This window comes from Dama dama, chromosome 30, assembly GCF_033118175.1.
Source record: "Dama dama isolate Ldn47 chromosome 30, ASM3311817v1, whole genome shotgun sequence".
Lineage (NCBI taxonomy): Eukaryota > Metazoa > Chordata > Mammalia > Artiodactyla > Cervidae > Dama > Dama dama.
The window spans coordinates 15,472,341-15,499,819 of record NC_083710.1 but is presented as its reverse complement, the minus strand read 5'-3'; the positions used below and the strand labels follow the sequence as shown (position 1 = coordinate 15,499,819).

At 40.1% G+C, this 27,479-nt stretch overlaps 1 protein-coding gene across 5 annotated transcripts in view; it reads left to right on the top strand.

Annotated features, from left to right (window-relative positions):
- Positions 1–27,479, top strand: part of MTRF1 (mitochondrial translation release factor 1) — a 55,383-nt gene that overhangs the window by 2,346 nt on the left and 25,558 nt on the right. For 3 of the 5 annotated variants that reach the window (XM_061133444.1, XM_061133441.1, XM_061133445.1), the window contains exons 1-5: positions 14,170–14,305; positions 16,790–17,215; positions 22,117–22,208; positions 24,055–24,136; positions 25,928–26,035. In XM_061133444.1, the coding sequence (XP_060989427.1) occupies positions 16,798–17,215; positions 22,117–22,208; positions 24,055–24,136; positions 25,928–26,035 (700 nt within the window). In that variant the 5' untranslated portion in view covers positions 14,170–14,305; positions 16,790–16,797. Of the gene's footprint in view, positions 1–14,162; positions 14,306–16,211; positions 16,314–16,789; positions 17,216–22,116; positions 22,209–24,054; positions 24,137–25,927; positions 26,036–27,479 lie in introns of those variants that run through there. The other 2 variants (XM_061133442.1, XM_061133443.1) reach the window with 2 other exon arrangements.

Sequence of the window (27,479 nt, the reverse complement as noted above, 5' to 3'; positions counted from 1 at the left end):
CATGACCCAGATAATCACGATGGTATGATCACTCACCTAGAGCCAGACATCCTGGAATGTGAAGTCAAGTGGGCCTTAGGAAGCATCACTACAAACAGAGTGACTGGAGGAGATGGAATTTCAGCTGAGCTACTTCAAATCCTAAAAGTTGATGCTGTGACAGTGCTGCACACAATATGCCAGCGAATTTGGAAACCTCAGCAGTGGCCACAGAACTGGAAAAGGTCAGTTTTCTTTCCAATCCCAAAGAAAAGGAATGCTGAAGAATGCTCAAACTACCACACAATTGCACTCATCTCACATGCTAGTAAAGTAATGCTCAAAGTTCTCCAAGCCAGGCTTCAACAGTACGTGAACCATGAACTTCCAGATGTTCAAGCTGGATTTAGAAAAGGCAGAGGAACCAGAGATCAAATTCCCAACATCCACTGGATCATCAGTAAAGCAACAGAGTTCCAGAAAAACATCTATTTCTGCTTTATTGACTATGCCAAAGCCTTTGACTGTTTGGATCACAATAAACTATGGAAAATTCTGAAAGAGATGGGAATAACAGACCATCTGACCTGCCACCTGAGAAATCTTTATGCAGGTCAGGAAGCAATAGTTAGAACTGGACATAGAAAAATAGACTGGTTCCAAACAGGAAAGGAGTACATCAAGGCTGTATATTGTTACCCTGCTTATTAACTTATATACAGAGTACATCATGAGAAATGCTGGGCTGGATGAAGCACAAGCTGGAATCAAAATTTCTGGGAGAAGTATCAATAACTTCAGATATGCAGATGACACCACCCTTATGGCAGAAAGCAAAGAAGAACTAAAAAGCCTCTTAATGAAAGTGAAAGAGGAGAGTTAAAAAGTTGGCTTAAAGCTCAACATTCAGAAAACTAAGATCATGGCATCCAGTCCTCTCTCTTCATGGCAAATAGATGGGGAAACAGTGGCAGACATTATTGGGCTGCGGGGGGGGGGGGCGGGGGGCTCCAAAATCACTGCAGATGGTGACTGCAGCCATGAAATTAAAAGACGCTTACTCCCTGGAAGGAAAGTTATGACCAACCTAGACAGCATATTAAAAAGCACAGACATTACTTTTCCAACAAAGGTCCATCTAGTCAAAGCTATGGTTTTTCCAGTAGTCATGTATGGATGTAAGAGTTGGACTATAAAGAAAGCTGAGCGCCGAAGAATTGATGCTTTTGAACTGTGGTGTTGGAGAAGACTCTTGAGAGTCCCTTGGACTGCAAGGAGATCCAACCAGTTCATCCTAAAACAGATCAGTCCTGGGTGTTTATTGGAAGGACTGATGTTGACGCTGAAACTCCAATACTTTGGCCACCTGATGCGAAAAGCTGACTCATTTGAAAAGACCCTGATGCTGGGAAAGATTGAAGGCAGGAGAAGAAGGGAATGACAGAGGATGAGATGGTTGGATTGCATCACCGACTCAATGGACATGAGTTTGAGTAAACTCCGGGAGTTGGTAATGGACAGGGAGGCCTGGCATGCTGCAGTCCATGGGGTTGCAAAGAGTTGGACATGACTGAGCGACTGAACTGAACTGAATGACAGAGATATGTGAGTCTGGATATGATCTGGACATACATCGTTAGTAAGAATAGCCATATATCCAATGTAGGTTTTATATTAAGGGATATGGAAATATCAGGTACATAAACTTATTTACACTTGTTCTGGATCGTGATGTGTGCATATTTATGAGACTAAGGGTAACTGATGCATGGTTGCATTTAATGGGCACTAGGTGGCTTAGTGGTAAAGAATCTGCCTGCCAGTCAAGATGGTTCTGTGGGGCACAAGTCCACCATCTTCCTAGTCTGCCAGCTTTCCAAATAAAATCACAATTCTTTGGCCCAACAACCCCTCTCTGATTTATTAGCCTATTGTGCGGTGACCAGTATGAGCTTGAAGTTGGTAACAACTGTTATTTTTGTTAATGACACCACCCCTGTAGTTAAAATTTTCTGATTAACTTTTTGACTTCCCTCTGTTATTCTGCACATTCAAGTTGCCTAGTCCTTTAGATTCTAGATCTGTCGTGTTTCTCCTTTTCCTCCTTTGCTTTCTATTCCCACTCCACCTTGAGTATTGCAAATACCTTATAACTGCAAAACTGAATAACCGAATAACTCTACTTTAATGTTCTCTCCTCCATTTCATTTTGCACCTTGCTCTAGACTTGTTCTTTCTATCCAAAACTCTAAACGGGCCACTCAGTGTATCAAAACTTTCAATGTCTAGAACTCTGTCAGTTGTCCATAACTCCCTCGTGATCTAGAATTCGGTCTGTTCTCAGTTTCCTTCCACTTTGCTCACACAATTACCTTGTATAGAAGTGGAACCAGTGGGAACATCAGATCCAGTATTTTCTCAATTCCATACCTTCACTCAACCTGATAGTTTTATGAAATTGTTCTTCCATTATCCTAATCTTGACCTTCTTAAATCTCAAACGACACGACTTTCATAAGATCTTTCCAAGTCTGTCCAATAGATCTAATCTCTGTCTTCTGTATATTTACAAGTACTTTGTCCTTTTATGCCTATGTCTTACTCTGTTTTATGTTTTATAAATTGTAAATTATTCAAAGACAGTGATTGTCTACCTTGGCTTGCACTTTTGTGTCACCTAAGAAGCTTAAAAATCTACTGGTATCTGAGTCCCACCTCCATAAATTCTGATTCTATTGAGGTAGGGTGGAGCTGCTGCTGCTGCTAAGTCGCTGCAGTCGCATCCAACTCTGGGCGACCCCATAGACGGCATCCCACCAGGCTCCCCGGTCCCTGAGATTCTCCAGGCAAGAAGACTGGAGTAGGTTGCCATTTCCTTCTCCGATGCATGAAAGTGAAAAGTGAAAGTGAAGTCACTCAGTCGTGTCCGACTCTTAGCGACCCCATGGACTGCAGCCCACCAGGCTCCTCCATCCATGGGATTTTCCAGGCAAGAGTACTGGAGTGGGGTGCCATTGTCTTCTCTGGTAGGGTGGAGGTTGGTATTTTAAATCTTTCCAGGTGACTGGAATATGCAACCAGCATATTGAGAACCAATGCTTCAGGGCATTTCATCCAAATCCAGGCTCAATCATGCCAGTTTGAGCAAGCTCTGGGAGTTGGTGATGGACAGGGAAGCCTGGCGTGCTGCAGTCCATGGAGTAGCAAACAGCTGAACATGGCTGAGTGACTGAACTGAACTGAAACATGCCACCATTCCTCTTGAGGTTGAATTTAGATCAGACACATAAAACAGAAAACCCTCACCACCAAGATTCAATTTGGAACCCTCATCAAAAACAACGAATTGCAGACGGGACCACAGATAGTGAACGCAGACTAGAACTGGTACTACTCAAAGGCTCTGGGTCAGTGCAGAAATATCCTCTAGAGCTGGTGCTCCACTGGAGAAGCCACTTGCTATGAGAAGCCCACACCCTGCAGCAAGGAGTAGCTCCTGCTCACTGCATCTAGATAAAGCCCACAGCAACACAGACCCAGCACAACCAAAAATAAAATAAATAAATGTAATTTTTAATGTTAAAAAAAAGAGAGACTCTTTAAAAAAGAGAAAAAAAGAACAACCAACAGATTCACACCCTCCAGTCCTGTCACTTCCGTTGTGTTCTTGTTTGTTTGGCTCTCTGTTTTCTCTCCAAACTCATCTTCCTATTGCTGTTTTCTATGCCACACCTTTCCACTTGGCTTTATCCTCAACGCCTTCACTGAGCATTCTTTCCTTCTTAGCTTCATTGATACTCAGTCCTTCACCAAAGACACTGTCTCTCATTTTGCATTTCCTCTGCTTACATACTGTAGGACCTGGTGAGGGAAGAAATCAATATTTTTTCCCTCCCACTGCCCGCCCACCCCCCCATCATAAGACTTCACCTTCATTATTTTTGAGTCTATACCCATCAGTTCTGTTGTTCTGTTCTCACTTTCCTCTTGGTTGTTATCCTTCATTTGTTCATCTGCCAAGTGACAATAGTTGTCATTTCAGCTTCACTCCTAGTATCCATCTACTATAATTCCAGTAACTATGTGGATTTAAAACCCTAGCCTTTGATAAATAAACTGTGGTACATCTCGACAATGGAATATTATTCAGTGCTAAAAAGAAATGAGCTATCAAGTCATGAAAAGATATCAAAAAATATTACATGTACTAATATATTACTAAGTGAAAGAAGCCAATCTGAAAAGGCTATATACTATGTGATTCCAACTATATGACATTCTAGAAAAGACAAATCTATGGAGACAATAAAAAGATCAGTGATTGCCAAAGGCCAAGGATTAGGGAGAAGGAGGGATGAATAGATGAAGCAGAGAGGGTTTTTAGGGCAGTGTAACTCTTCTGTATGACACTATAGTGCTGGCTACACTTGTCAAAACCTAGAGGGTGTACAACATCAAGAGTGAACCCTAATGTAAACTATGGACTTTGGGTGATAATGACGTGTCAGTGTAGCTTCATCAATTGTAGCAAATGTATTGCTTTCCTGGGAGATGTAAGAAGTTATGCATATGTGGGAGCAGTGGTTTCTGTAAGGGAAATCTGTGTCTCTTCAGCTTAATTTTTTTTTTTTTTGTGAACCTAAAACTGCTCTAGAAAACAAAATCTTTCTTTCTAATCCCTAGCCTTACAGTGCCTTGGTTTCATATTCAAAGAACTTCACTTTCTACCCAATTTTAGCTACCCACTCACATGGCCAAATTTAGAATCAGCAAGACCTGCCCTATCTCCTAAATCAAATTCTAGCAATCTACTACCTTACTTTTTAAATTATTTTTAAATGAGAAGACATTTGCCAATAACCTTTTAACTCCAAGGAAACTTGTTAGAGCAGGCACAACTACCTGGTCTTGAAGATGAGATGCCAGCTTCTGGGATTAGTAGCCTGTCAGGGTGACATTGAGAGAAGACTTTCTGCCATTGCACTGAGGCTCCAGCGTCCTGCCAGCATGAAGCCAAGAGGTGTTGTGCTCAGAGGACTGTTTTGCGTATAACTGATTTCTAATGCTAGTGACTCCAGTCAGATTCTTTGAGAGACAGTCCATGTTCTAATGACAATTGGGTATCATTCCTTCTGCAAACATATGCTGATTCCTTAATAAGAGTCATTCATTCTTCAAGATGCCAGGGATCTAAGCTAGCTCAGTTCAGTTCAGTCACTCAGTCATGTCAGACTCTTTGCAACACCATGAACTGTAGCACACCAGGCTTCCATGTCCATCACCAACTCCCGGAGCTTGTTCAAACTCACGTCCATTGAGTCGGTGATGCCATCCAACCATCTCATCCTCTGTCATCCCCTTCTCCTCCAGCCCTCTATCTTTCCCAGCAACAGGGTCTTTTCCAATGAGTCAGCTCTTCATATCAGGTGGCCAAAGTACTGGAGTTTCAGCTTCAACATCAGTCCTTCCAAAGAATATTCAGGACTGATTTCCTTTAGGATGAACTGGTTGGATCTCCTTGCAGTCCAAGGGACTCTCAAGAGTCTTCTCCAACGCCACAGTTCAAAAGCATCAATTCTTTGGCCCTCAGCTTTCTTGACAGTCCAACTCTCACATCCATACATGACCACTGGAAAAACCATAGCCTTGACTAGACTGACCTTTGTTGGCAAAGTAATGTCTCTGCTTTTTAATATGCTGTCTAAGTTGGTCATAACTTTTCTTCCAAGGAGCAGGCATCTTTTAATTTCATGGCTGCAGTCACCATCTGCAGTGATTTTGGAGCCAAAAAAAATAAAATCTCTCACTGTTTCCATTGTTTTCCCATCTATTTGGCATGAAGAGATGGGGTCGGATGCCATGATCTTAGTTTTCTGAATGTTGAGCTTTAAGCCAACTTTTTCACTCTCCTCTTTCACTTTCATCAAGAGGCTCTTTAGTTCTTCTTTGCTTTCTGCCATAAGGGTGGTGTCATCTGTATATCTGAGGTTATTGATATTTCTCCTGTCAATCTTGATTCCAGCTTGTATTCCTCCAGCCCAACGTTTCTCATGATGTACTCTGCATATAGGTTAAATAAGCAGGGTGACGATATACAGCCTTGACGTACTCCTGTCCCGATTTGGAACCAGTCTGTTGTTCCATGTCCAGTTCTAACTGTTGCTTCTTGACCTACATAGAGATTTCTCAAGAGTCATGTCAAGTGGTCTGGTAGTCCCATCTCTTGAAGAATTTTCCACAGTTTACTGTGATCCACACAGTCAAAGTCTTTGGTGTAGTCAATAAAGCAGAAGTAGACTTTTTTGGGGGGGGAAATTTCTTGCTTTTTTGATGATCCAACGAATGTTGGCCATTTGATCTCTGGTTCCTCTGCCTTTTCCAAATCCAGCTTGAACATCTGGAAGTTCATGGTTCACATACTGTTGAAGCCTGGCTTGGAGAATTTTGAGCATTACTTTGCTAGCATGTGAGATGAGTGCAATTGCGTGGTAGTTTGAGCATTCTTTGCATTGCCTTTCTTTGGGATTGGAATGAAAACTGACCTTTTCCAGTCCTGTGGCCACTGCTGAGTTTTCCACATTTGCTGGCATATTGAGTGCAGCACTTTTACAGCATCATCTTTCAGGATTTGAATTGGCTCAACTGGAATTCCATCGCCTCCACTAGCTTTGTTCGTAGTGATGCTTCCTAAGGCCCACTTGACTTCACATTCCAGGATGTCTGGCTCTAGGTGAGTGATCATACCATCATGATTATCTGGGTCGTGAAGATCTTTTTTTGTGTAGTTCTTCTGTGTATTCTTGCCACCTCCTCTTAATATTTTCTGCTTTTGTTAGGTGTCAGGGAATGTTTAACAGTAGGATTCCTGTGTGCTGTTTCCTCTCTCTCTTGAGCCCTCTGTTCCTTATTAGTCCCTATTGGGGCAAGAAGAGCAGGCAAGCTGCTCCCAGGGCTCAGATCAAAGAGTTGGGATGCTTGCATAGGATTTCCTTCATTAGCTTTTCCATTTGGTGAAAGGGCTTATTTATGACCCTCTTTTGATATGGATCGCCTTTTGGCCTTATGGCCTCTATTGCTCCTTACTTCCTTGGTAACTTGTAAAGTCTGGTCTCTTGATCTTTATCTGAAGAAGCTACCTTGTTTTATGGTATATATACTCTTACAGAATTCAATAAATCACCCTTGCTCCACCAGAGACTTCGGTCCCCGTGTCCTTCTCTCTCTCTCTCTCTCTATTTCTGGCTGATTCCCTGGAGCGTGAAGGCCAGCTGCGTAACCCAGGGAATATTAGCCTCTTTCCTTCTTTCACTTTTTTATCATCAACTCCAGACCACCAGGTTCTGGTCCATTAAAGGACCCCAACAGTTAGGGCCATACCACTTCTGTCCTTTATTGTGCCCATCTTTGCATGAAATGTTCCCTTGGTATCTCTAATTTTCATGAAGAGATCTCTAGTCTTTCCCATTCTGTTGTTTTCCTCTATTTCTTTGCATTGGTCACTGAGGAAGGCTTTCTTATCTCTCCTTGCTATTCTTTGGAACTCTGCATTCAAATGGGTATGTCTTTCCTTTTCTCCCATGCTTTTCGCGTCTTTTCTTTTCTCAGCTATTTGTAAGGCCTCCTCAGACAACCATTTTGCCTTTCTTTTTCTTGGGGATGGTTTTGATCACTGCCTCTTGTACAATGTCACAAACCTCGTCCATAGTTCTTAAGGCACTCTGTCTATCAGACGTAATCCCTTGACTCTATTTGTCACTTCCAGTGTATAATCGTAAGGGATTTGATTTAGGTCATACCTGAATGGTCTGGTGAATGGTGTACTAAATGGTGCATGAAGCTAGCTCATGCACCCTTCTATTCTCAATATACCTCCTCTTCAACTGCATCTAACTTGCCAGTTTCTGGGTACAACATTTTCTCCTTATCTATTCACTCATTCAATCCACATTTGTTGGCAGCCCCTCAGCACCCATCACTTTACTTCTTTCTTCCCCTTTCAGCAAAAATGGCACCTTCTAGACTTCTAGTCTTTTGAGAGTCCCTTGAACTGCAAGGAGATCAAACCAGTCAATCCTAAGGGAAATCAGTCCTGAATATTTCATTGGAAGGACTGATGCTGGAGCTGAAATTCCAATACTTTGGCCACCTGATGTGAACAACTGACTCCTTGGAAAAGACCCTGATGCTGGGAAAGATTGAAGGCAGGAGGAGAAGGGGAGGACAGAGGATGAGATGATTCGATGACATCACCGACTGGATGGACATGAGTTTGAGCAATCTCTGGGAGTTGGTGATGCACAGGGAAGCCTGGCGTGCTGCAGTCCATGGGGTTGCAAAGAGTCGGACATGACCGAGTGACTGAAGTGAACTAGCCTATGCAGAATTAATTCCTCCATCAGTGATTAAGGGGGATTCCCTGGTGGCTCAGACATTAATAATCTGCCTGCAATGCAAGAGACCTGGATTCAATCCCTGGGTCAGAAAGACCCCCTGGAGAAGGAAATGGCTACGTACTCCAGTATTCTGGCCTGGAGAATTCCTTGGACAGAGGCTACAGTCTATGGGGTCGAAAAGAGTCAGAGGCTACTGAGTGACTGACACTTCCATTTTCACATGAATAAAGAAACTGCCAAAAAGAAAGAAAAGAATAAGAAAAAGGGGGAAAACACCTGACACAATCACATAAATTTAACATTGACTAGCTATTTAATGGGTTTCCCAGGTCGTGCCGTGGTAACAAATCTGCCTGCCAATGCAGGAGACCCAAGGGATGCTGGTTCAATTCCTGGGCCGGAAAGATCCCCTAGAGTAGGAAATGGTAACCCACTCCAGTATTCTTGCCTGGAAAATTCCATGGCAGAGGAACCTTATGGGCTACAGTCCATGGGATCACGAAGAGTCGGACATGACTGAGCAGTTGAGCACACAAGTAGATATTTGATGTTAGAAAATTATTTTTAATTTTTAAGAATGATCATATGATTTAAAAGTCTTTATCTTCTGGACTTATATACAAAAATATTTACATATGAAAATTAAGATGTTTTATATTTGTTTCAAATTAATCCAGTGAGTATGAGAAGGTAGATGGAGGAGGACAGGTAAAACTGAGCTGATAACATTGAGAATTCATAGTGAATGCAGAGGGGGTCAGTTCACTGTTCTGTTTTTGAACATGTTTGAAAATTTTCATAATAAAAAGAAAAAGATATCTATTTACACACAGAGTATAGATTACAGAGTATTCCTCGATGGAGGATTTGGATGTAAGTTGGAAAGTACTTTAATGCGTATAAAGGATATTTGAAGACTACTGTTAGTAGAAAAAGATGGAAAGACAAAATTCATTGAAATGAAAATTTGAAATGTAGAATTCAAAACTGAAGTAAAAAATTTAAGAAAAATACTTGGCCTGAAACTTAGGTTGAAAAAGAGAAGAGATGAAATTTCAAGAAGTTGTAGGAGACAACAGGAAACGAGCTTGTTAACAAAGCTGACCTCATCCTAGGGTAATACCAGTTTACGGGATAAAAGATGAGTTTCCGGGATCTGCCTTTTTTTTTTTTTTGAAGAGTAAAAGGAATACAGTATAAGTTGACATTTCAAGACCTCTTAAATACCTCTTGACTGTGATCATTATCTGTGATCTAGTCTCAGTTAACGCCAGCAGGTGGCGTGTTTGTTAGCTTTATTTTTTTCAAGCGCCGAAAAATTTGAGAACTTGAATGAATGTATGAAAATAAGAAATGCTGGCTTTTCATTCTTCATAATCCACTTCTCTCAGGAAAGATTGTTTATGAGAATACAAAAAGAATAATCTTTGTTTTTCTACTTTACCATCTTATTGAGAGATTGAGTTTTGTATTAAATTGCTAAATAACTTCTTTCACTTTTTCCTCTAGTAGCAATATATCTGATTAAAATCCCAGGCTGTTGCCGGTCTTCCCACCGTGAAATGTCTCAAGATGTGGTCAAGAGGCCAAACTCCAGGGAACCAGAAAAGTATCATGTACTATAGCTTGTGAACTGGGATTTAACGCGGCTTCCAGTGCCTTTGTAAATTTCCCACATAGGACCAAAGGTTTCAGCTTAACCTGGAACAGTCTCTACACCTACCCTTGTCGAGCTCCCCAAGGAACATCCAGGGCTAAGGAAAGTCTACTGCTCTGCTTCTCTCTTGGAAAGCCCTAAGCAGACACTTTATTGATGAGAAATCTCTGCAGAAGGGCACAAATCAACCTCCTATTGGCTTCCCTGGGGGTTAAGAATCTGCATGCCAATGCAGGGGACGCTGGGACAAGGCATCAGTTCCTGGTCCAGGAAAATTCTACATGCCACAGAGCAACGAAGCCGGTGAGCCACAGCTACAGAAGCCCAGGTGCCTAGAGTCCGTGCTCAGCAACAAGAGAAGCCGCCACAATGAGAAACCCATGCACCGCAACTAGAGAAAGCCCACACGCAGCAATGAAGAGCCAGCACAGCCAAAAATAAATAAGTAAACAAATCTTAAACAAACAAAAACCTCCTGTTAGCACTGTATGCACAGGAGTATCCTCAGAACCTTTAAAACAATCCGAACGTCTCTGAGAGGAAGTCAAGTGAACATCTCCATTCCCTACCCCTTTGGGCTTGGGGCAGATTTTGCTCTAAATGGAGCTGAAAAATGGCCCCATGAATTTTGGTGTCTTAGCATGCTCCAAGATGGGGTGGGGGTAGGAGGGAGCAGGTCATTTCGTTTCTGACAAAGAGATACCAAATTGCATTGCCCATTACAAACTCATTCAACAAAAAAACTGTTCATAGTTGACTTGATTGTGAGAAATATGCTTTTCTAATTTAATCAAAATGCTATTTTTTTCCCCCACTGAATAAACCTCTGTTATTACTACTTCTGGAAACTTTTTTTCTGTAATATATCAGAACATTTGGAAATATAACTTCATAACTTCATAGAATGATTCAACAATAACTTCCATAAGGCTTTTCAATCAAATATGAAAGAATGTCTTTTTTTTTTAATTTTATAGCTTTCTTGCTTACAATAACCATCACAAAATTTCTGGAAATTTGTAATATTATAAAAAGGAAAGTAGAGTTTACCTATATTCCACCAACTTTTTTTTTGTGGGGGTCTCTCCGGATGACTTGCAGGATCTTAGTTTCCTGAGCAGGGATTGAACCTGGGGCAACAGCAGTGAAAGCAGAAGTCCTAACCACTGAACCCTCCACCAGACTTTTAAGTAAATATACATCATATATATTTTTAAAATAGAATAGTTTGATAAGTTTTTTAAAAATCCTTTTACTAAATATATTGTGGACATCTTTGCATACTAATTAATACAATCGTAGCCACATTACTTTCTTTAAAAAACATGGAGTAGGAAACAATGTTTATTCTCTTTAATGATTTTTTAAATAGATAAATAACATAAAGTATATAAAGTTTTATGTACCTCACAATAAATTTTTACATATTAAATGTGTAAGACATTTTGGAGGCTGGCAAGTCCAAGAGCAGGGTGCTGGCAAGGTAGGTTTCATTCTGAGGCCTCTTCTCCTGACTTGTAGGTGGCTATTATCTTGCTGTTTGCTCACGTGACCTCTTTGCATTTCTTGTGAAAGAGAAGGGAATCGAGAGAGACTATGCAGCTCTCTGGTGTCTTCTTGTAAGATATCAGAATAGGGTTCCACTTATATGACCTCATTTCACTTAATTACCTTAAAGGCCTTATCTCCAGTACAGTCATATTGGAAGGTTAGCCTTAGTATATTGAATTTGGGAGGGATGCAATTCATCCACAGCACCAAGGCTTATTTTTTAAAAAGAAAGCTTTATATGTACTACTTAAGTTATGTATTTGCATTGCTGTTGTTGTTCAGTCACTAAGTCATGTCCGACCCTTTGCAACCCCATGAAGTGCATACACCAGGCTTCCCTGTCCTTCACCGTCTCCTGGAGTTCTCTCAAATTCATGTCCTTTGAGTTAGTGATGCCACCCAACCATCTCGTCGTCTGTTATCCCCTTCTCCTCCTGCCCTCAGTCTTTCCCAGCATCAGGGTCTTTTCCAGTGCGGTGGCTCACTGCATCAGGTAGCCAAAGTATTGAAGCCTCAGCTTCAGCATCAGTCCTTCCAGTGAATATTCAGGGTTGATTTCCTTCAGGATTGACTGGTTTGATCTCCCTTCTGTCCAAGGGACTCTAAGAGTCTTCTCCAACACCACAGTTCAAAAGCATCAATTCTTTGGCACTCAGCCTTCTTTATGCTTCAACTCTCACATCTGTACATGACTGCTGGAGAAACCATAGCTTTGACGATACAGACCTTTGTCAGCAGTGTTAGCTTTAATAAATTGAATTTGGAATGGTTACAATTCAGTCCATAGCCCTAAGGTTTACTTTTTAAGAAGAAAGCCTTAAATGTACTACTTAAGTTATATATTTGAATAAGATATCAAAATAAAAAGTCAAAAGATTTTGTTGAATAATTTAGGAGAATGGTTTATGTGGTTCCTCTGGAATTTGCAGGGCTTCCTTGGTGGCTCAACTGGTTAAGAATTTGCTTGCAGTGCAGGAGACCTGGGTTCGATCCCTGGGTTGGGAAGATCCCCTGGAGAAGGGAACATCTAGCCACTCCAGTGTTCTTACCTGGAGAAGTCCATGGGGTTGCAAAGAGTCAGACATGACTGAGTGACTTTCAGTTTCTGGAATTTGTGAGGTCAAAGACTTTTGTCTTTTCTATTCATTGCTAAATTCTCACATCTAGAACAGTGAGAAGCACACAAGTAGTGCTCCATATCTACTGAATGAATGACTGAATGCTTTCCTTTCTTTTTTTTCTGGAGGAGGGAGCTAGTATCAGAGCTTAAGAGCCATAGATTATCAAGACAGGTAAGCTCTATCACTAGTTCTTTTCCTTAGACAAGTTACTAAAACTCTCTGTGCCATAGTTTTCTCTTATGCAAAATGGGTTATTTTAGGGTTGTTGTAAGGATTAAATTAAATAAAAGGCTTAAGCCATTTAGAATAGTATCCAATATGTAGTTGGTAGAAGTGGATACCTTGAAATAGATAATAAATTTAGATATTTATATTTATGCCTAATTCCCCTTTTTATATTTATGTTCATAACCTAAGAAAATATTCTGTGAAGTTGGTAATATGGAATTCTTGTTGCCTCTGCTTTTCAGGAAGAAATACTGAGGCACAGAGTTCAAATGACTTGTAAATGTGATCTGCAATGTAAATAAGTATCCTACTTGAATATTTAAAGTAAGGCAATATATTTGCATTTTGCTGGAATCGTTTATTATTTATGTTTTTTAATGCTTTACTTAACTCATGGTTTACAAACCTAAATTGAGCCCCCAAATTCTTTTTATGCATATACAACAGATATAAAGTCACTGACTAGTGACTATATATTGTCTCCCATATTTTGGATCCTCCTTACGACATTTAGGGCTTCCCAGGTGGTGCTAGTGGCAAAGAATCTGCCTGCAATGTGGGAGACCAGGGCTTGACCAGTGTAGGGAAGACCCCCTGGAGGAGGAAATGGCAACCACTCCAGTATTCTTGCCTGGAGAATGGACACCGGAGCCTGGAAGCCTATAGTCCATGGGGGTCACAAAGTGTGGAACACAACTCGCTATCTGAGCACTGGTATGATCTTTTTAAAGATATACATGTACAGTCTCAATTAGCCATTAGGTATTTTCTCAGGCAAGGAAAGCTGAGAAGTACAGCTATTGACGTTCAGAATCCTGTAAACTTTCGAATCCTCATTTAAAAAAAAAAATCAGGAATCTCTGCTCGAGTGGCTCCACATGTAAGGAAATTTTTGTGTATCTTGAGCTCTTAATCAGAACTGTAGAGAACCTCCCTTCTGAGCTCGCCTGAAGCTGTGAAAACCGAAGCTGCAGCTTCCGTCTAGGGGGTTGGGGGCGGAGCGCCTGTCGGACAGAAACTACAACTCCCAGGATTCCCGGGCCGGCGCTCCCGGGAGTCGTGGTTCATTCAACACGCGGGCCCCTGTTCCCCGCACACCTCCCCTCTCCCTCCCCTGGCAAGCCACACTTTGGGTTCCGACTCCAGATGAGCAAGCCCACGGCCGTCTCGTGGGGAGTTTTCTTGCTGTATCGTTTTCTCTGTTGTTTCCTCTGTTAGCTTGTTGCGCACACTCAAGGACTCCTCTTCCGCAGAGGAGTGGAGACGCCCGAGGAGGCGGGGTCGGGCTCTTACCCAGACTGGGTGAACCCGGAGGTGAAAGGGATCCGGTGACCGCTGGGCTGAAATGTAGTGGATCACAGAAGGTTCCGACTTCAGTAAGGAAACCTAGTGTCCTTAATTTTTTTTAAGTACTCAGAGTTCATTTCTCTTTCCTGATCTTAAAAGTCTATTTTCTTTCTCTAGCTTTTTCCCATCCCATGGTGCCTCCATTTGGGATCATTCCTGATACCGAATAACATAGCGTAACTTACACGTGATACCCTCGTGCCGGCTTAATGTAGCTTCTGAGTTGCAGAGGCTGAGCGTTCCTAGAATTTCAGATTAATCTTGTTAACTGTTTGTGTGTATGGGGGCGAGGGGCTGAGGGGTGATGGAGAAGACTTGCAGTTCTCAGGTATATATAACCCTAGAGGGTGAAGGTCCTGGGGGTTACTTAGCATTGAAGTTCACGACCTAGAGAGGTATTTCACTTATTGTGCCGCTCAGTGGTGTCCGACCCTTCACCAGGCTTCGCTGCCCTTCACTATCTCTGGGAGTTTGCCTAGACTCCTGTCCATTGAGTCGATGATGCCATCCAGACATCTCACCCTCTGTCCTACCCCTTCTACTAACTATTTCTAAAAAGGAACTTTAGCTAGAAGTGTTTCAACAAAAAGCTTTTTGCCGTTGTTTTCTCTGTCCTTTTTCAAATGAACACACCTTTTGTGATGGAGACTAGATGTTGCTACCCATCAGGGTTTTTGGCCTCCTTAATTACTAGAAAGTGTAAAGAGGCTAGTCAGGAAATTGAGACAAGGCTTTACTGAGGCTCCTGCTACAGCAGGGGGCAGCCAGAACAAGTTTGCTTCCTTGCTCACTTGCTGGGGGTGGAGAGAGATAGGCGAGCTTGTTCGTGTCCGAGGGTCGGAAGCGGGGGTAGCTTAAGTGGTCTGTCCATCCCTTTGAGGGGTCAAGCCCAGTACCATGCTTTTACTCCCAGCTCTTCAGGCTCTTGGGAGGTGGCAGTTGGGGCTTTTTGGTCTCTGTATCTAGTTGTTCAGAGTTTGCCCCAACTTGCGCATGCATGCAGTTATTTTAAGTCCCTTACAGTTCTTCCTATTTTGTTGCTCCTGGAGGTGTTTGTCCAGGTGCAAGCATGGTAGCCATGCACCAAGGGGCTCCCAGCCTGTCTCAATGTGAAGACGAGTAGTAACTCCTGCTGGAGGACTAGCATTTGTGACTACTGGACATTGGTGCCCTTTTTAGAGTGTGATTAAGTTACATTTTGTTAGCAGAACCCTGCAAACTTTGAATATGTTAGACACCATTCTATTTCCTAGGAAATAATGATATCCAAGTTAGCCAACTTACAATGATAAACTGAACTAATATATTAATAACACCTAGCATAGTAGGAACACTGGAGATAATAAAGGTTGATTCTGATCAGTTTTGACCCTTATTTCAAATTCGAACCTCAGGATTCTAGGGGCAAAGTATTTTTCTTAGAACATTTTATCTTCTCCCTTTCTTATTCAACAATCACAATTGTGTACCTTCGTTAGCTCTTTTAGTTATCTCTGTTAGAGGGAAGGAGAAGAGATAGTTATTGGACACAGCCAAATTCACCTAACTTGTAATTTTTTAATTAATTTTTTCCTTGATTGTAAAAATACTATGTGCTGCATGTATAGGAAATTCAGAAAACACTAAAAAGTAGGGGAAAAAGAAAAAGTATCCATAATCTCACAACTAGAGACCATAATATTAACATTTTGGTGTGTATTTTTATCTAGTTTTCCTTTTTCAAAATAAAAATCTTCCTCAATTATGAGGGGTTATGTCCCCATAAATCCATGTATTGTGTATACTGTAGAAATTTTGAAAACCTAATTGATAATATATTGTTTTTGAATCTGCTTTTTTCATTTAGTATAATTAGCTTCATTGTCTTTTTTTTTTAAGCCAAATTTCTACATTTTTTACTATCAATATGTAATGTTTTTATCCATTGAATCTCAGCTAAAAGGGAAGCATCTTTGAAGAGAGATTGCATAGTTGGGAATGAAAAACACTGAGCTCTGAACAGGCAACTTGTATTCACCTCAACTCTGCCTGAAACTGGTAAAATGAATAATCATGATTAAGTTACTTGACTCCTTGGGCATCTGGGTACCTAAAATTAAAGTGTTAGACAAGGAAGTAGTATTTCCTTCAAATTAAAAAATCTGTTAATATGTGAGCCACCTAAGTTTGCATGGTTATTTTGTACTTGTGCTTATTCACACACTCAATTTTAGATTCTGGATATGTTATAAGAAATAGGTGATACAACCTATTCTATTGATATATTTATTCATTATACTCTTACTCATTTGCCTTAGTTAACTATATATGGTGAGTGGGTGGAAAACAGTGCTGTCTTCATTTATTTTGTTTGACAGAGATTTGAAGAATCATTTTCCTTTGTGGATTATTGAATTTGGGGACTATGTTTGGAGCTGGCTGAGGCAGTGAACTGAGCTAGATTGCTTGAGGTTCCTTCTAGTTTTTCTGTCTGTGGAGTTGATATTTTTCAACTTGCACTTATTTTGTTTCAGATGCTGAGATGAATCGTCACCTATTTGCTTGGCTTTTTAGACATCTGTCTCTTAATGGTCACCTCCAGTGCCACGTCCATCACCATTCTCATCAGCTTACACAGATCCCTCTTGACACAAGGCTGTGGGTCTTTAGGCGAAACAGGAATCATGTTCTCCATCGTCTGTTAAGTAAGAATTGCTCCAGGAGATACTGTCATCAAGATACCAGCATGCTCTGGAAGCATAAAGCACTACAAAAATATATGGAGGACCTGAGTAAGGAGTACCAAACACTTGATCACTGTTTGCAACACATCTCTGCCAGTGAAGGGGACCGGAGGTCCTTGACTCGACGGCATGCTGAGCTGGCCCCGCTTGCGGTCATTTACAAAGAAATTCAGGAGGCTAAACAAGCCATTGAAGAATTAGAATCAATGTGTAAAAGTAGGTAAAAGATGTGTGTGTGTACAAGTACAGGATTGAGTCTCTAAGTTAAAGCTATATTGAACTCGAGCTCTTAAAAAACCAACAAGTAATAAGCCCTACAATTGGAAAGGACAGGATTCAGTACTGTAGTCTGGGTGTCTGACAGTTTCTAAAGAGTAACTCCTACTATGAGACTGAGGTCCTCATGGTACTTGCCGAGATGCTGTTAAGGTCTGGGAGACTGAATACTGACCTTTTCAGAAGCTTTAATTTATTGAATAGATCTTTGTTGAGCACTGTCTTAGATGCCTCATACCATGGACTCAAAACTACAATTTCTACCCCATCAGAGGGCTCGTGTAGTACGGGAATTGTTTCATCACCCTCAGAGGAAACCCTGCACCCTTTAGCCATCTCATCCCAATCCCGCCATCCCTACAAGCCTTACTTTCCGTCTCTACCCAGTTACTTATTTCAGGCATTTTATATAAATGGAATCATCCAATATGTTACCTTATGTGATTGGCTTCTTTCACTTAGGATATGTTTAAGGTACAATTTCATTGTAGCATGTTTCTGGGCTTCATTTCTTTTTATTGATGAATTATGTCCCATTGTATAGATATCTCACATTTTATTTATCCATTCATCAGTTGTTGGTTATTGATTTGTTTCCACTTTTTGGTTACTATGCACAATGCTGTTACGAATACTTGTGTACGAGTTTTTGTGTGGACATATATTGTTGTGTGGTAACTCCAGGTTTAATCTTTTGAGGAACTGCCTGACAGGTTTTCCTAAGTGGCTGCACCATTTTACATTCCATCTCCCATGTATGAGAGTTCAGGTTTCTCCACATCCTCTCCAACCTTTGTGATCCACTTTTGTGATTCTATCCATTCTAGTGTATGAAATGGTATCTTACTGTGATTTTGACTTTCATTTCTCTGATGAATGTACCTATTGTATGTCACCTTTGGATAAATGACTCTTAAATCCTTTGCCCATTTTTTAATTGAGTTGTCTTTTTTGTTATTGAGTTGTAAGAGTTCTTTATGTTATAGATATAAGTTCCTTATCAGATACATTATTTTGAGAATTTTTCTTCCATTCTGAGTGCCGTCCTTTGAAGCACCACTGTTTTTAATTTTGATGAGGTTTATCTTTTTTTCTTCCCTCTTGTTTGTGTTTTGGTGCCATATCTAAGAAACCCACAGTCACAAAGATTCAGATCTGTGTTTTACTCCAAGAGTTTTATATTTTTAGCCATTATATTTAGGTCATTGATCTATTTGAGTTAATTTTATATACATGATGTGAGAGGTGTTAATTTTCAATTTTAGTATCTCTTAATATTATTGTCTTAACATTTTTCTTTTATAAACAGTTTCCAAAATATATAGAAGTTGAGAAAAAAGTATAATGGATTAACCTGGGATTCAACACTTACTTTGCTATTAGCTTTTAGTTTAGTTTATAAGTTTTATTCTGTGTATCATCCTGTTTCATTAAGCCTTAGAGATGTTAAGCAATATTGCAGCCAATCACAGTTATACCTGTAAAGTCCTGGATGTCCAAACCCTTAACCTTTTTCTGCCTTCTATTAGTGGTCCTGTGAGTTTCTTACCTCTTTTTCTTTTAATATGCATATATTTTTAAAATTTTTTATGTATTTATTTTATTGTTGGCTGCACTGGGTGTTTCTTGCTGTGTACAGTCTTTCTCTAGTTCCAGGACCGCTCTCTAGTTGCGGTGCACGGGCTTCTCATTGTGCTGGCTTCTCTTTTTGTGGAGCACAAGCCCTAGGGCTTGGGGGCTTCAGTAGTTGTGCACAAGCTTAGTTGCCCCGCAGCTTGTGGGATCTTCCCAGACCCGGGATTAACCCATGCCCCCTGCATTGCAAGGCGGATTCTTAACCACTGGACCACCAGGGAAGCCCTTCTCACCTCTTTTAATATGTATTATTTTTTACTCCTTTGCATAATTCCTCTCAAATTTGTAATTATTTGGGAAAGTTGCTTGCACATATTATGCATGTTAGTCACTCAGTCATGTCCAACTCTTTGCGACCCCATGGACTGTATGTAGCCTGCCAGGCTCGTCTGTCCATGGAATTTTCCAGGCAAGAATACTGGAGTGGGTTGCCATTTCCCTCTCCAGGGAATCTTCCCAAACCAGGGATCGAACCCTATTGCACATAATAGGAGCTTACTAAATGTTTTCCAAATTAAACTGACGCAAACTCTTTCAGCCATGTTTGTATCATGCAATTTTAGTAGATTCAATTAGTAGATTGCTCCTAAAGTTTCTGCTACAGTTCTGCTGTTTTATAATAATAGTGATAATAGCTACATTTACTAAGTCTTATTATGTGTCAGGCACTAACCTAAGTATTTTGCAAATATTAATCTCATTCGAATGCTCACAATGACCTTATGAGGTAGGAATTTTTATTAATATTCCCACTTTATAGATGAAGAAACTGAGAGGTTAAAATGCCAAAGGTCACTTAGCTAGTCCAGAGAGGAGCAGGGATTTGAACCCAATCAATGAGATTCCACAGCTGCTACTCTTATTCACTGCCCAAGGATTCAAAGTCCAATATAGAGTCTACCTCTGTAATATATCTTGTATGAGTCTTCTCCTATTCTTTCCACTGCTTTATATCTTCCTTATAGCTCATCAAAGATGCCTACAATAAATTCCTAGCTTGTAGTCTCATCTCCAAGCTTTTCCAGCCTAGTGAGTGATCGCTCAGTCATGTCCAGCTCTTAGTGACTTGCATGGACTATGCAGTCCATGGAATTCTTCAGGCCAGAATACTGCAGTGGGTAGCCTTTCCCTTCTCCAGCGGATCTTCCCAACCCAGGTCTCCCGCATTGAAGGTAGATTCTGTACCAGCTGAGCCACAAGGGAAGCCCAAGAATACTGGGATTGGGTAGCCTATCCCTTCTACAGAGGATCTTCCTGCCCCAGGAATCAAACCAGGGTCTCCTGCATTGCAGGTGGATTCTTTACCAACTGAGCTATGAGGGGTTCCCAGCCTAAGTACAACCTTAACTATACTACTTTCCTGCTGAATTTTCAGTAAATCCCATTGCCTGTAAATATAGATTGTTTGGCTTGGCATTTAAGAGTCCCCGCAGAGTGACCCCCACCTCTCTCTGTAGTCTGTTAATTCCCTTTGCATGTTCTATCTTCTGACCAAAATAGACAATTTGCCATTTCCTGGATATACTCAGACCATCCCATATCTTTGCTCATGTTAACCCACCAATTTCATCTTCTTGAAATTCAGTCTACTTACAAAGTATGGCTTGAATATCATACTTTGGCTTCACTCCCCTCTGTAAAACAAGTATGATTACCTTTCTCTGGTTTGTGTTCTGATCCTTTATGTAATTGTCTTAACTTCAGTCCCTTTCCCTGAACCGCAAGTACAGGGCCTGTGTCTTATTTTTATTTCCTGCAGCACCAGACACAGGGTATGATAGACTCTTGGATCTCTTGACAATGAATTGAATCTGGTGAAACTGATTTTACAGGTTGGATTTTACAGTTCAGTAAGGAATAAAAGACCACGAAAGTAATTTTATATGGTTGCAAATCAGCAGGTTTTTCTGGCACACCTTTGACCCAGCCGACACATTGAGTCATGGCAGCCTGGCTACCGTCTGAGGCTTACGGGCACAAGGCGAGGCCAGCGGTGATGGTACAGTTCTACAACAGGCCATTTATAATTAGAAACTGAGGCCAGGGACCTCCTGGTGGTCCCGTGGTTGAGACCTCACCTCCCAGTGCAGGCAGTGCGGGTCTGATCCCTGGTCAGGGAGCTGAGATCACACACACACACACACACACACACACACACACACACACACACACACACACACACACACACACACACACACACACACACACACACACACACACACAAGGAAGAGATGCAGTTCAGATGGCACCGTATTTAGGAATCTTTGGCTAGACCACCCTTCAGGCCTCAGTGGCACCGCTGTTACTACCTCTTGTAACCAGGTGAGTGTGTCCATCTTTGCCAGCAGACTGAGCCCCTTGAGACCTGAACCGTGTTTTATTCATCCTCGGGTCCCCAGCAACTAGAGCCAGTGTTAAATGTTGAAAGACTGAATGAGGCATAGAATTCCACCAGACCCCGGTGACTTCCATGATTAGAGAAGGATTTTAGAGAGCCTTCTGTCTTTTGTGAGTCTTCATTTCTAATTTTTTTAATTATTAAGAATCAAAAAAAATCATTTAGCACACATCAGTCTCTAGGCATCTAAAGCAATGGGGTCAGAGGTTATGGGATTCACGCTGTTTTGGCCACTATTTCATTGAGAGCTTGTTCTGTGAGTTCCAGGATTTAATTTTCTGCTTTGAAATGTGAAAAGAACCATTCTTTCCATAAAGCAGAGATCGCCAAGATGTGTGGGTTTTTGACCCATGTGGTGTTTTTAAAAAATGTTTACTAAGGATGAGCATTTTTAAGAGCATTCAAAATTTTTAGAGTTCTTATTTCTGACTTAAAAAAATGGAGGTCCTAGCCATGCTAGGGTACTCAGTGGGCTAACCAATGGCTGCGACCTTTAGACAAGTAGTCACCCCAATTTACTCTGAAACTTAGCTTATTTGGGCTGGGAAGATCTCATCACTGATTTTTATATTTGCTTATAGACATTCATATCACCAGCTCTTTGGAGCAAGATTATACTTGTTTTCACCCAAGTTTTTTGGACATACTTACCAAATACTTAATTGATATTCTCTAACTATTGTTAATAGTTCTTTTTTATAATCCCTTGCCTTCACAAGATAAAATTCAGTAAATTGAGATTAGGTAGCTATTTAAAAGTTTCTTGGTGAGCATTTGAACATTTTTACTATTATTTGATGGTTTGTAGGTCTGAATAAACAAGATGAAAAACAGCTACAAGAACTTGCATTGGAAGAGAGGCAAACCATTGCTCAGAAAATCAACATGTTATACAGTGAGGTATGTTTTAAGAGGTAAACTGAACCTAATACTGTGAATATAAAGGAATACTGTTCTTGCTAGATTATGTTTTCGTGCTTAAAGTACTTTCTGAACACCAGTTTTATTAAGTCTTCTCTTAGAATGATTGATAATGTTGGGTTTACAACATTATGAGACTGTAATTTACAACAGAATGAGACTGAGGTGAAGAGATTGTGATGGCAAAGAAAAGAACAAGCCCCCTACCTCCAGGCAATAGTATTCCAAAGCTGAATATACTTCAACAAGGGGAGGAGTCCAGGGTTTTTAAGTCTTAGAAAGAGGGAGTGGTTCGTGCTGCTTAGGTTAATTATGGAAAGGAATCCAAGACTGTAGAGACAATGGATTAATGTAAGTCTTTAGCCCTTTCTAGCTCAGTGGATGGATTGTCTAAAAGAAAATGAAGATACAGCATTGCATCTTATGTTCCCCTTTGTCCTGTTTGCCATCCTCCTACCTTCAGTCTTCCCTACTCTAGGAATCCAGTAGATGGGCTTTTTTTTTTAATTGAAGTACAGTTGATTTACAATGTTGTGTTAGCTTCAAGTGTAGAGTACAGTTATTCTGTTACGTATACACACAAACACACACACACATCTTCTTTCTCAGCTTCTTTTTCCTTATAGGTTGTTACAAAATTTTCAGTATAATTCCCTCTTCTATACAGTAGGTCCTTGTTGTTTATTTTATAGATAGTAGTATCAGTTCAGTTCAGTTCAGTTCAGTCACTCAGTCGTGTCCGACTCTTTGCGACCCCATGAATCGCAGCACGCCAGGCCTCCCTGTCCATCACCAACTCCCAGACTCTTAACTTTTCCCTCCCCTTTTCCCTTTGATGACCCTAAGTTTGTTTTCTATGTCTGTGCATCTATTTCTGTTTTGTAAATAAGTTCATTTGTATCTTTTTTTTTTAAGATTCCACAGATAAGCAACAGTATATGATATTTGTCTTTCTCTGCCTGGCTTACTTCATTTAGTATGATAATAATCTCTGGAAGGGCTTTTTGAGGGGTTGAGGAGGATGTGGTGGAGATATCAATATTTTTTTCCCTGATGGAAACAGCTAGTCAAAAACAGAAGTCAGACGTCTGACTCCTAGTCTAATATTCTCTCCATCAGGCCATAACATTTCTAGCAGAGATGGACTATTTCAAAAACTGTCAGTAGGAACAGTCATGATACATGGGTAATTTCAGTTTGATTTGAAAGACCTTTAAGTAATAATAAAAATAAAGCTGCTTCCTTTTTCTTCCTAAGAGGGAAATTGGTTACTTTCTTTATCAGAAAGTCCCTCTTTTTCTTATTACACTGAGAAGATATTTGAGCCTTATCTTGGGAGTCCTCAATCTACTCTTTAAATAGCAACTCTGCTGAGAAGACAGGGCATGGCCTGGCACTGGCATTTATTGCAGGAGAGAACATGTAATCATATATGAAAAGTCCTCATTTTCTCCATATGAATACTTTGAAAGCTTTCTTTCATTAGATGAAAGAAGCTACTGTTCAGGACTACTAGAAGCAGAATCTGAAGAAAATTGAATGGAACCCTGGACTTTGATCTGAACTTCTGCGTTTTAGAAAATTGAGATAATCTGATAGCATTGTAGAAACTATCCCAACAAGTAACTTCATTGTTTAATGTAAATTGGTTGCTTATCTTAGGCCTAATTAGGTCTACTTATTAAAGCCAGACCTCTTGGGATGATCTATGATTTTATTAATTACTGATTTTATTAATATTTTGGAATCTCTTATCTAAGTTCAAGTAATAACAGCATACCATGGAAACTATACACACTAATACTGATTTTTCTCCCTTTTTCAGCTTTTCCAGAGTCTACTGCCAAAGGAGAAATATGACAAAAATGATGTTATTTTAGAAGTGACATCTGGAAGAACGACTGGAGGTCAATAAAATAATTTTATTGTAAATGATCTTAAAAAATACTTGAATGTTACCTTGATTTGACACACTATAACTTTATTTATTTATTTATTTATTTTTTTAATCTCTCTTTTTTTTTTTTTTGGGGGTTTTATCATACATTGATATGAATCAGCCATAGAGTTACACGTAGTCCCCATCCCGATCCCCCCTCCCACCTCCCTCTCCACCCGAGTCCTCTGGGTCTTCCCAGTGCACCAGGCCCGAGCTCTTGTCTCATGCATCCCACCTGGGCTGGTGATCTGTTTCACCATAGATAGTATACATGCTGTTCTTTTGAAATATCCCACCCTCACCTTCTCCCACAGAGTTCAAAAGTCTGTTCTGTATTTCTGTGTCTCTTTTTCTGTTTTGCATATAGGGTTGTCGTTACCATCTTTCTAAATTCCATATATATGTGTTAGTATGCTGTAATGTTCTTTATCTTTCTGGCTTACTTCACTCTGTATAAGGGGCTCCAGTTTCATCCATCTCATTAGGACTGGTTCAAATGAATTCTTTTTAATGGCTGAGTAATATTCCATGGTGTATATGTACCACAGCTTCCTTATCCATTCATCTGCTGGTGGGCATCTAGGTTGCTTCCATGTCCTGGCTATTATAAACAGTGCTGCGATGAACATTGGGGTGCACGTGTCTCTTTCAGATCTGGTTTCCTCAGTGACACACTATAACTTTAAAAGTTTGTTAAATGTGTTTCCCTTTGGAAGTAGTTACTTCTCAACTCCTAAGGGGCCTTTCAAGGAGGACTTTCCTAAAATTTCCTGGAATTTCTTTTCCTAGAAAAAGCAGAAATTTTTTTTTATTGAAGTATAGTTGATTTACAGTGTTGTCTTAGTTTCTAGTATACAGTGATTCGGTTACACCTATATATATATTCTTTTTCATATTTTTTATTGGTTTATTATAGGATATTGAATATATTCTAATGTGCTATACAGTAGAACATTGTTGTTGATCTATTATGTATATAGTATTATGTGTCTGCTAATCCCCGACTTCTTATTTATGCCTCCTCATCCCCTATTCCTTTTGGTAAATATAAATTTGATGTCTGTATCTGTAAGTCTGTTTCTGTCTCATAAATCAGTTCATTTGAGTCATATTTTAGATTCCACATAGAAGCGATATCATTTAATATTTGTCTGCCTTTCTTTTCTGACTTCCTTCACTTTGTAAGATAATCTCTAGGTCCATCCATATTGCGGTGCAGACGGCATTACTTTGTTCTTTTCTATGGCTGAGTAGTATTCCACTGTATATGTGTACCAGACCTTCTTTATCTATTCATCAGTCGGTGGACATTTACGCTGTTTCCATGTCTTGGCTATTGTAAATTATGCTGCAATGAACACTGGGGTGCATATGCCTTTTCATATTAGAGTTTTCTCCAGATATATGCCCAGGAATAGGATTGCTGAGTCATATGGCAACTCTATTTTTAGTTTTTTAAGGAACCTCCATACTGTTTTCCATAGTGACTGTACCAGTTTACATTCATGTACACTGTAGCAGTGTATACCAGCATTGTTGGTGGGTTCCTTTCTCTCCACACCCTCTCCAGCATTTGTTATTCATAGACTTTTTAATGGTGGCCATTCTGACCAGTGTGAATCGATACCTCCTTTGTAGTTTTGATTTGCATTTCTCTAATAATTAGTGATGTTGAGCATCTTTTCATGTGCCTATTGTCCATCTGTATGTCTTCTTTGGAAAATGTATACTGACTGAATATTTTTAAATTTTCTTTTAGGTGATATCTGCCAACAATTTACCCGAGAAATATTTGATATGTACCAGAATTATTCAAGCTACAAACACTGGAGATTTGAACTTCTGAATTATACACCAGCTGATTATGGTAGGTGTGTTTGAGGATTTTGTCCATAGACAATGCTGAAAATTATTTTTTCTCTGCTTTTGATTAGAGCCATATTGTCCTGTTTTTTAAAACATGTGGTCTACATCTATTAAATATTGTGACATGGACTCTTCAATTACAGTGGCTTACTACAGTAGAATTCTTACTATAGAAGAAGAGAATGGGAAAGAGAGAAGCATCCTCTTAGGAAGGAATATATGAATTAGAAAACTTTCCCTGTGGAGGGTTGATAAATGCCTGGCCTGGGAAATCATTGTTCTGTTATTCAGAGCCAAGCTGTATTAAACTTTTTACTCTAAAGTACTTATAATGTGTTAGATGTTTATGGGAATGCAGAAAAAGTTAGTCATTTATCTTTAGTTTCAAGATGCTCCCACTCAAGCTGAACTGATAAAAACTTAGACAACATAAACAATAAGAAACTAGTGCAAGTCTTTGAAGTTTTAAATACTCAGGTACATTAAATTAGAACTGCTGATAATTGTCTTTTGTTCCATTCTTTTAATCCATCTGGAAGTTTTTAATCTGCTTGGTTACACCAAGATACACCATAGTAGACAGGGGGCCCATGAGTAATAACCCACAAATGATCAAAGTGGAGAAAGAAGATTCACATAGTGACACAATCCAGGGAAATGAAAACCAGTGGCGAACATAGGAAGTGTGTGCTCAGTACAGATTTGAAGTCCAGCCAGTGGTCAGGAAAGGGGAAGACCAGGAGAGCAGAGGGAAGGAGTAATCCGAGCAACGGCATGATGGTGGGAAACATCTTGCTGTGTGTATAGAGGTGGGGAAGCCAGTTAACTGGGATATTTGTTATGAGAAGTGAGAGGAAATAGGTTTGAAAGAGTAGATTTGCAGCAGACATGAAAGCTGAACAGGCCTTGATTATTAGGGGGCTGTTGAACATTTTGTTAATAAGAATATCATTTGATAATATATATTGTAAGGAGATTATTTTTTCTTTTTTATTGAAGTATAGTTGGTTTATAATATTTTTTCAATTTTTGGTATATGTCACAGTGATTCATACACACACACACACACACACACACACACATAATTCTCTGTGCTATACCATAGGTCCTTGTTGGTCTTCTTTTATGTATGTGAAGTGAAAGTCACTCAGATGTGTCTGACTCTTTGTGACCTCATGGACTATACCGTCCATGGAATTCCCCAGGCCAGAATACTGGGCTGGGTAGTCTTTCCCTTCTCCAGGGGGTCTTCCCAACCCAGGGGTCAAACCCAGGTTTCCCGCATGGTAGGCGGATTCTTTACCAGCTGAGCCACAAGGGAAGCCCATTTTATGTATAGTAGTGTATATATGTTAATCCAAATCTTCTAAATCTCTGCCCCTCTTTCCCCACTGGTAACCAACTTAGTTTTAAGATTATTTTGACAGCAGTGTGAAAGATGGATT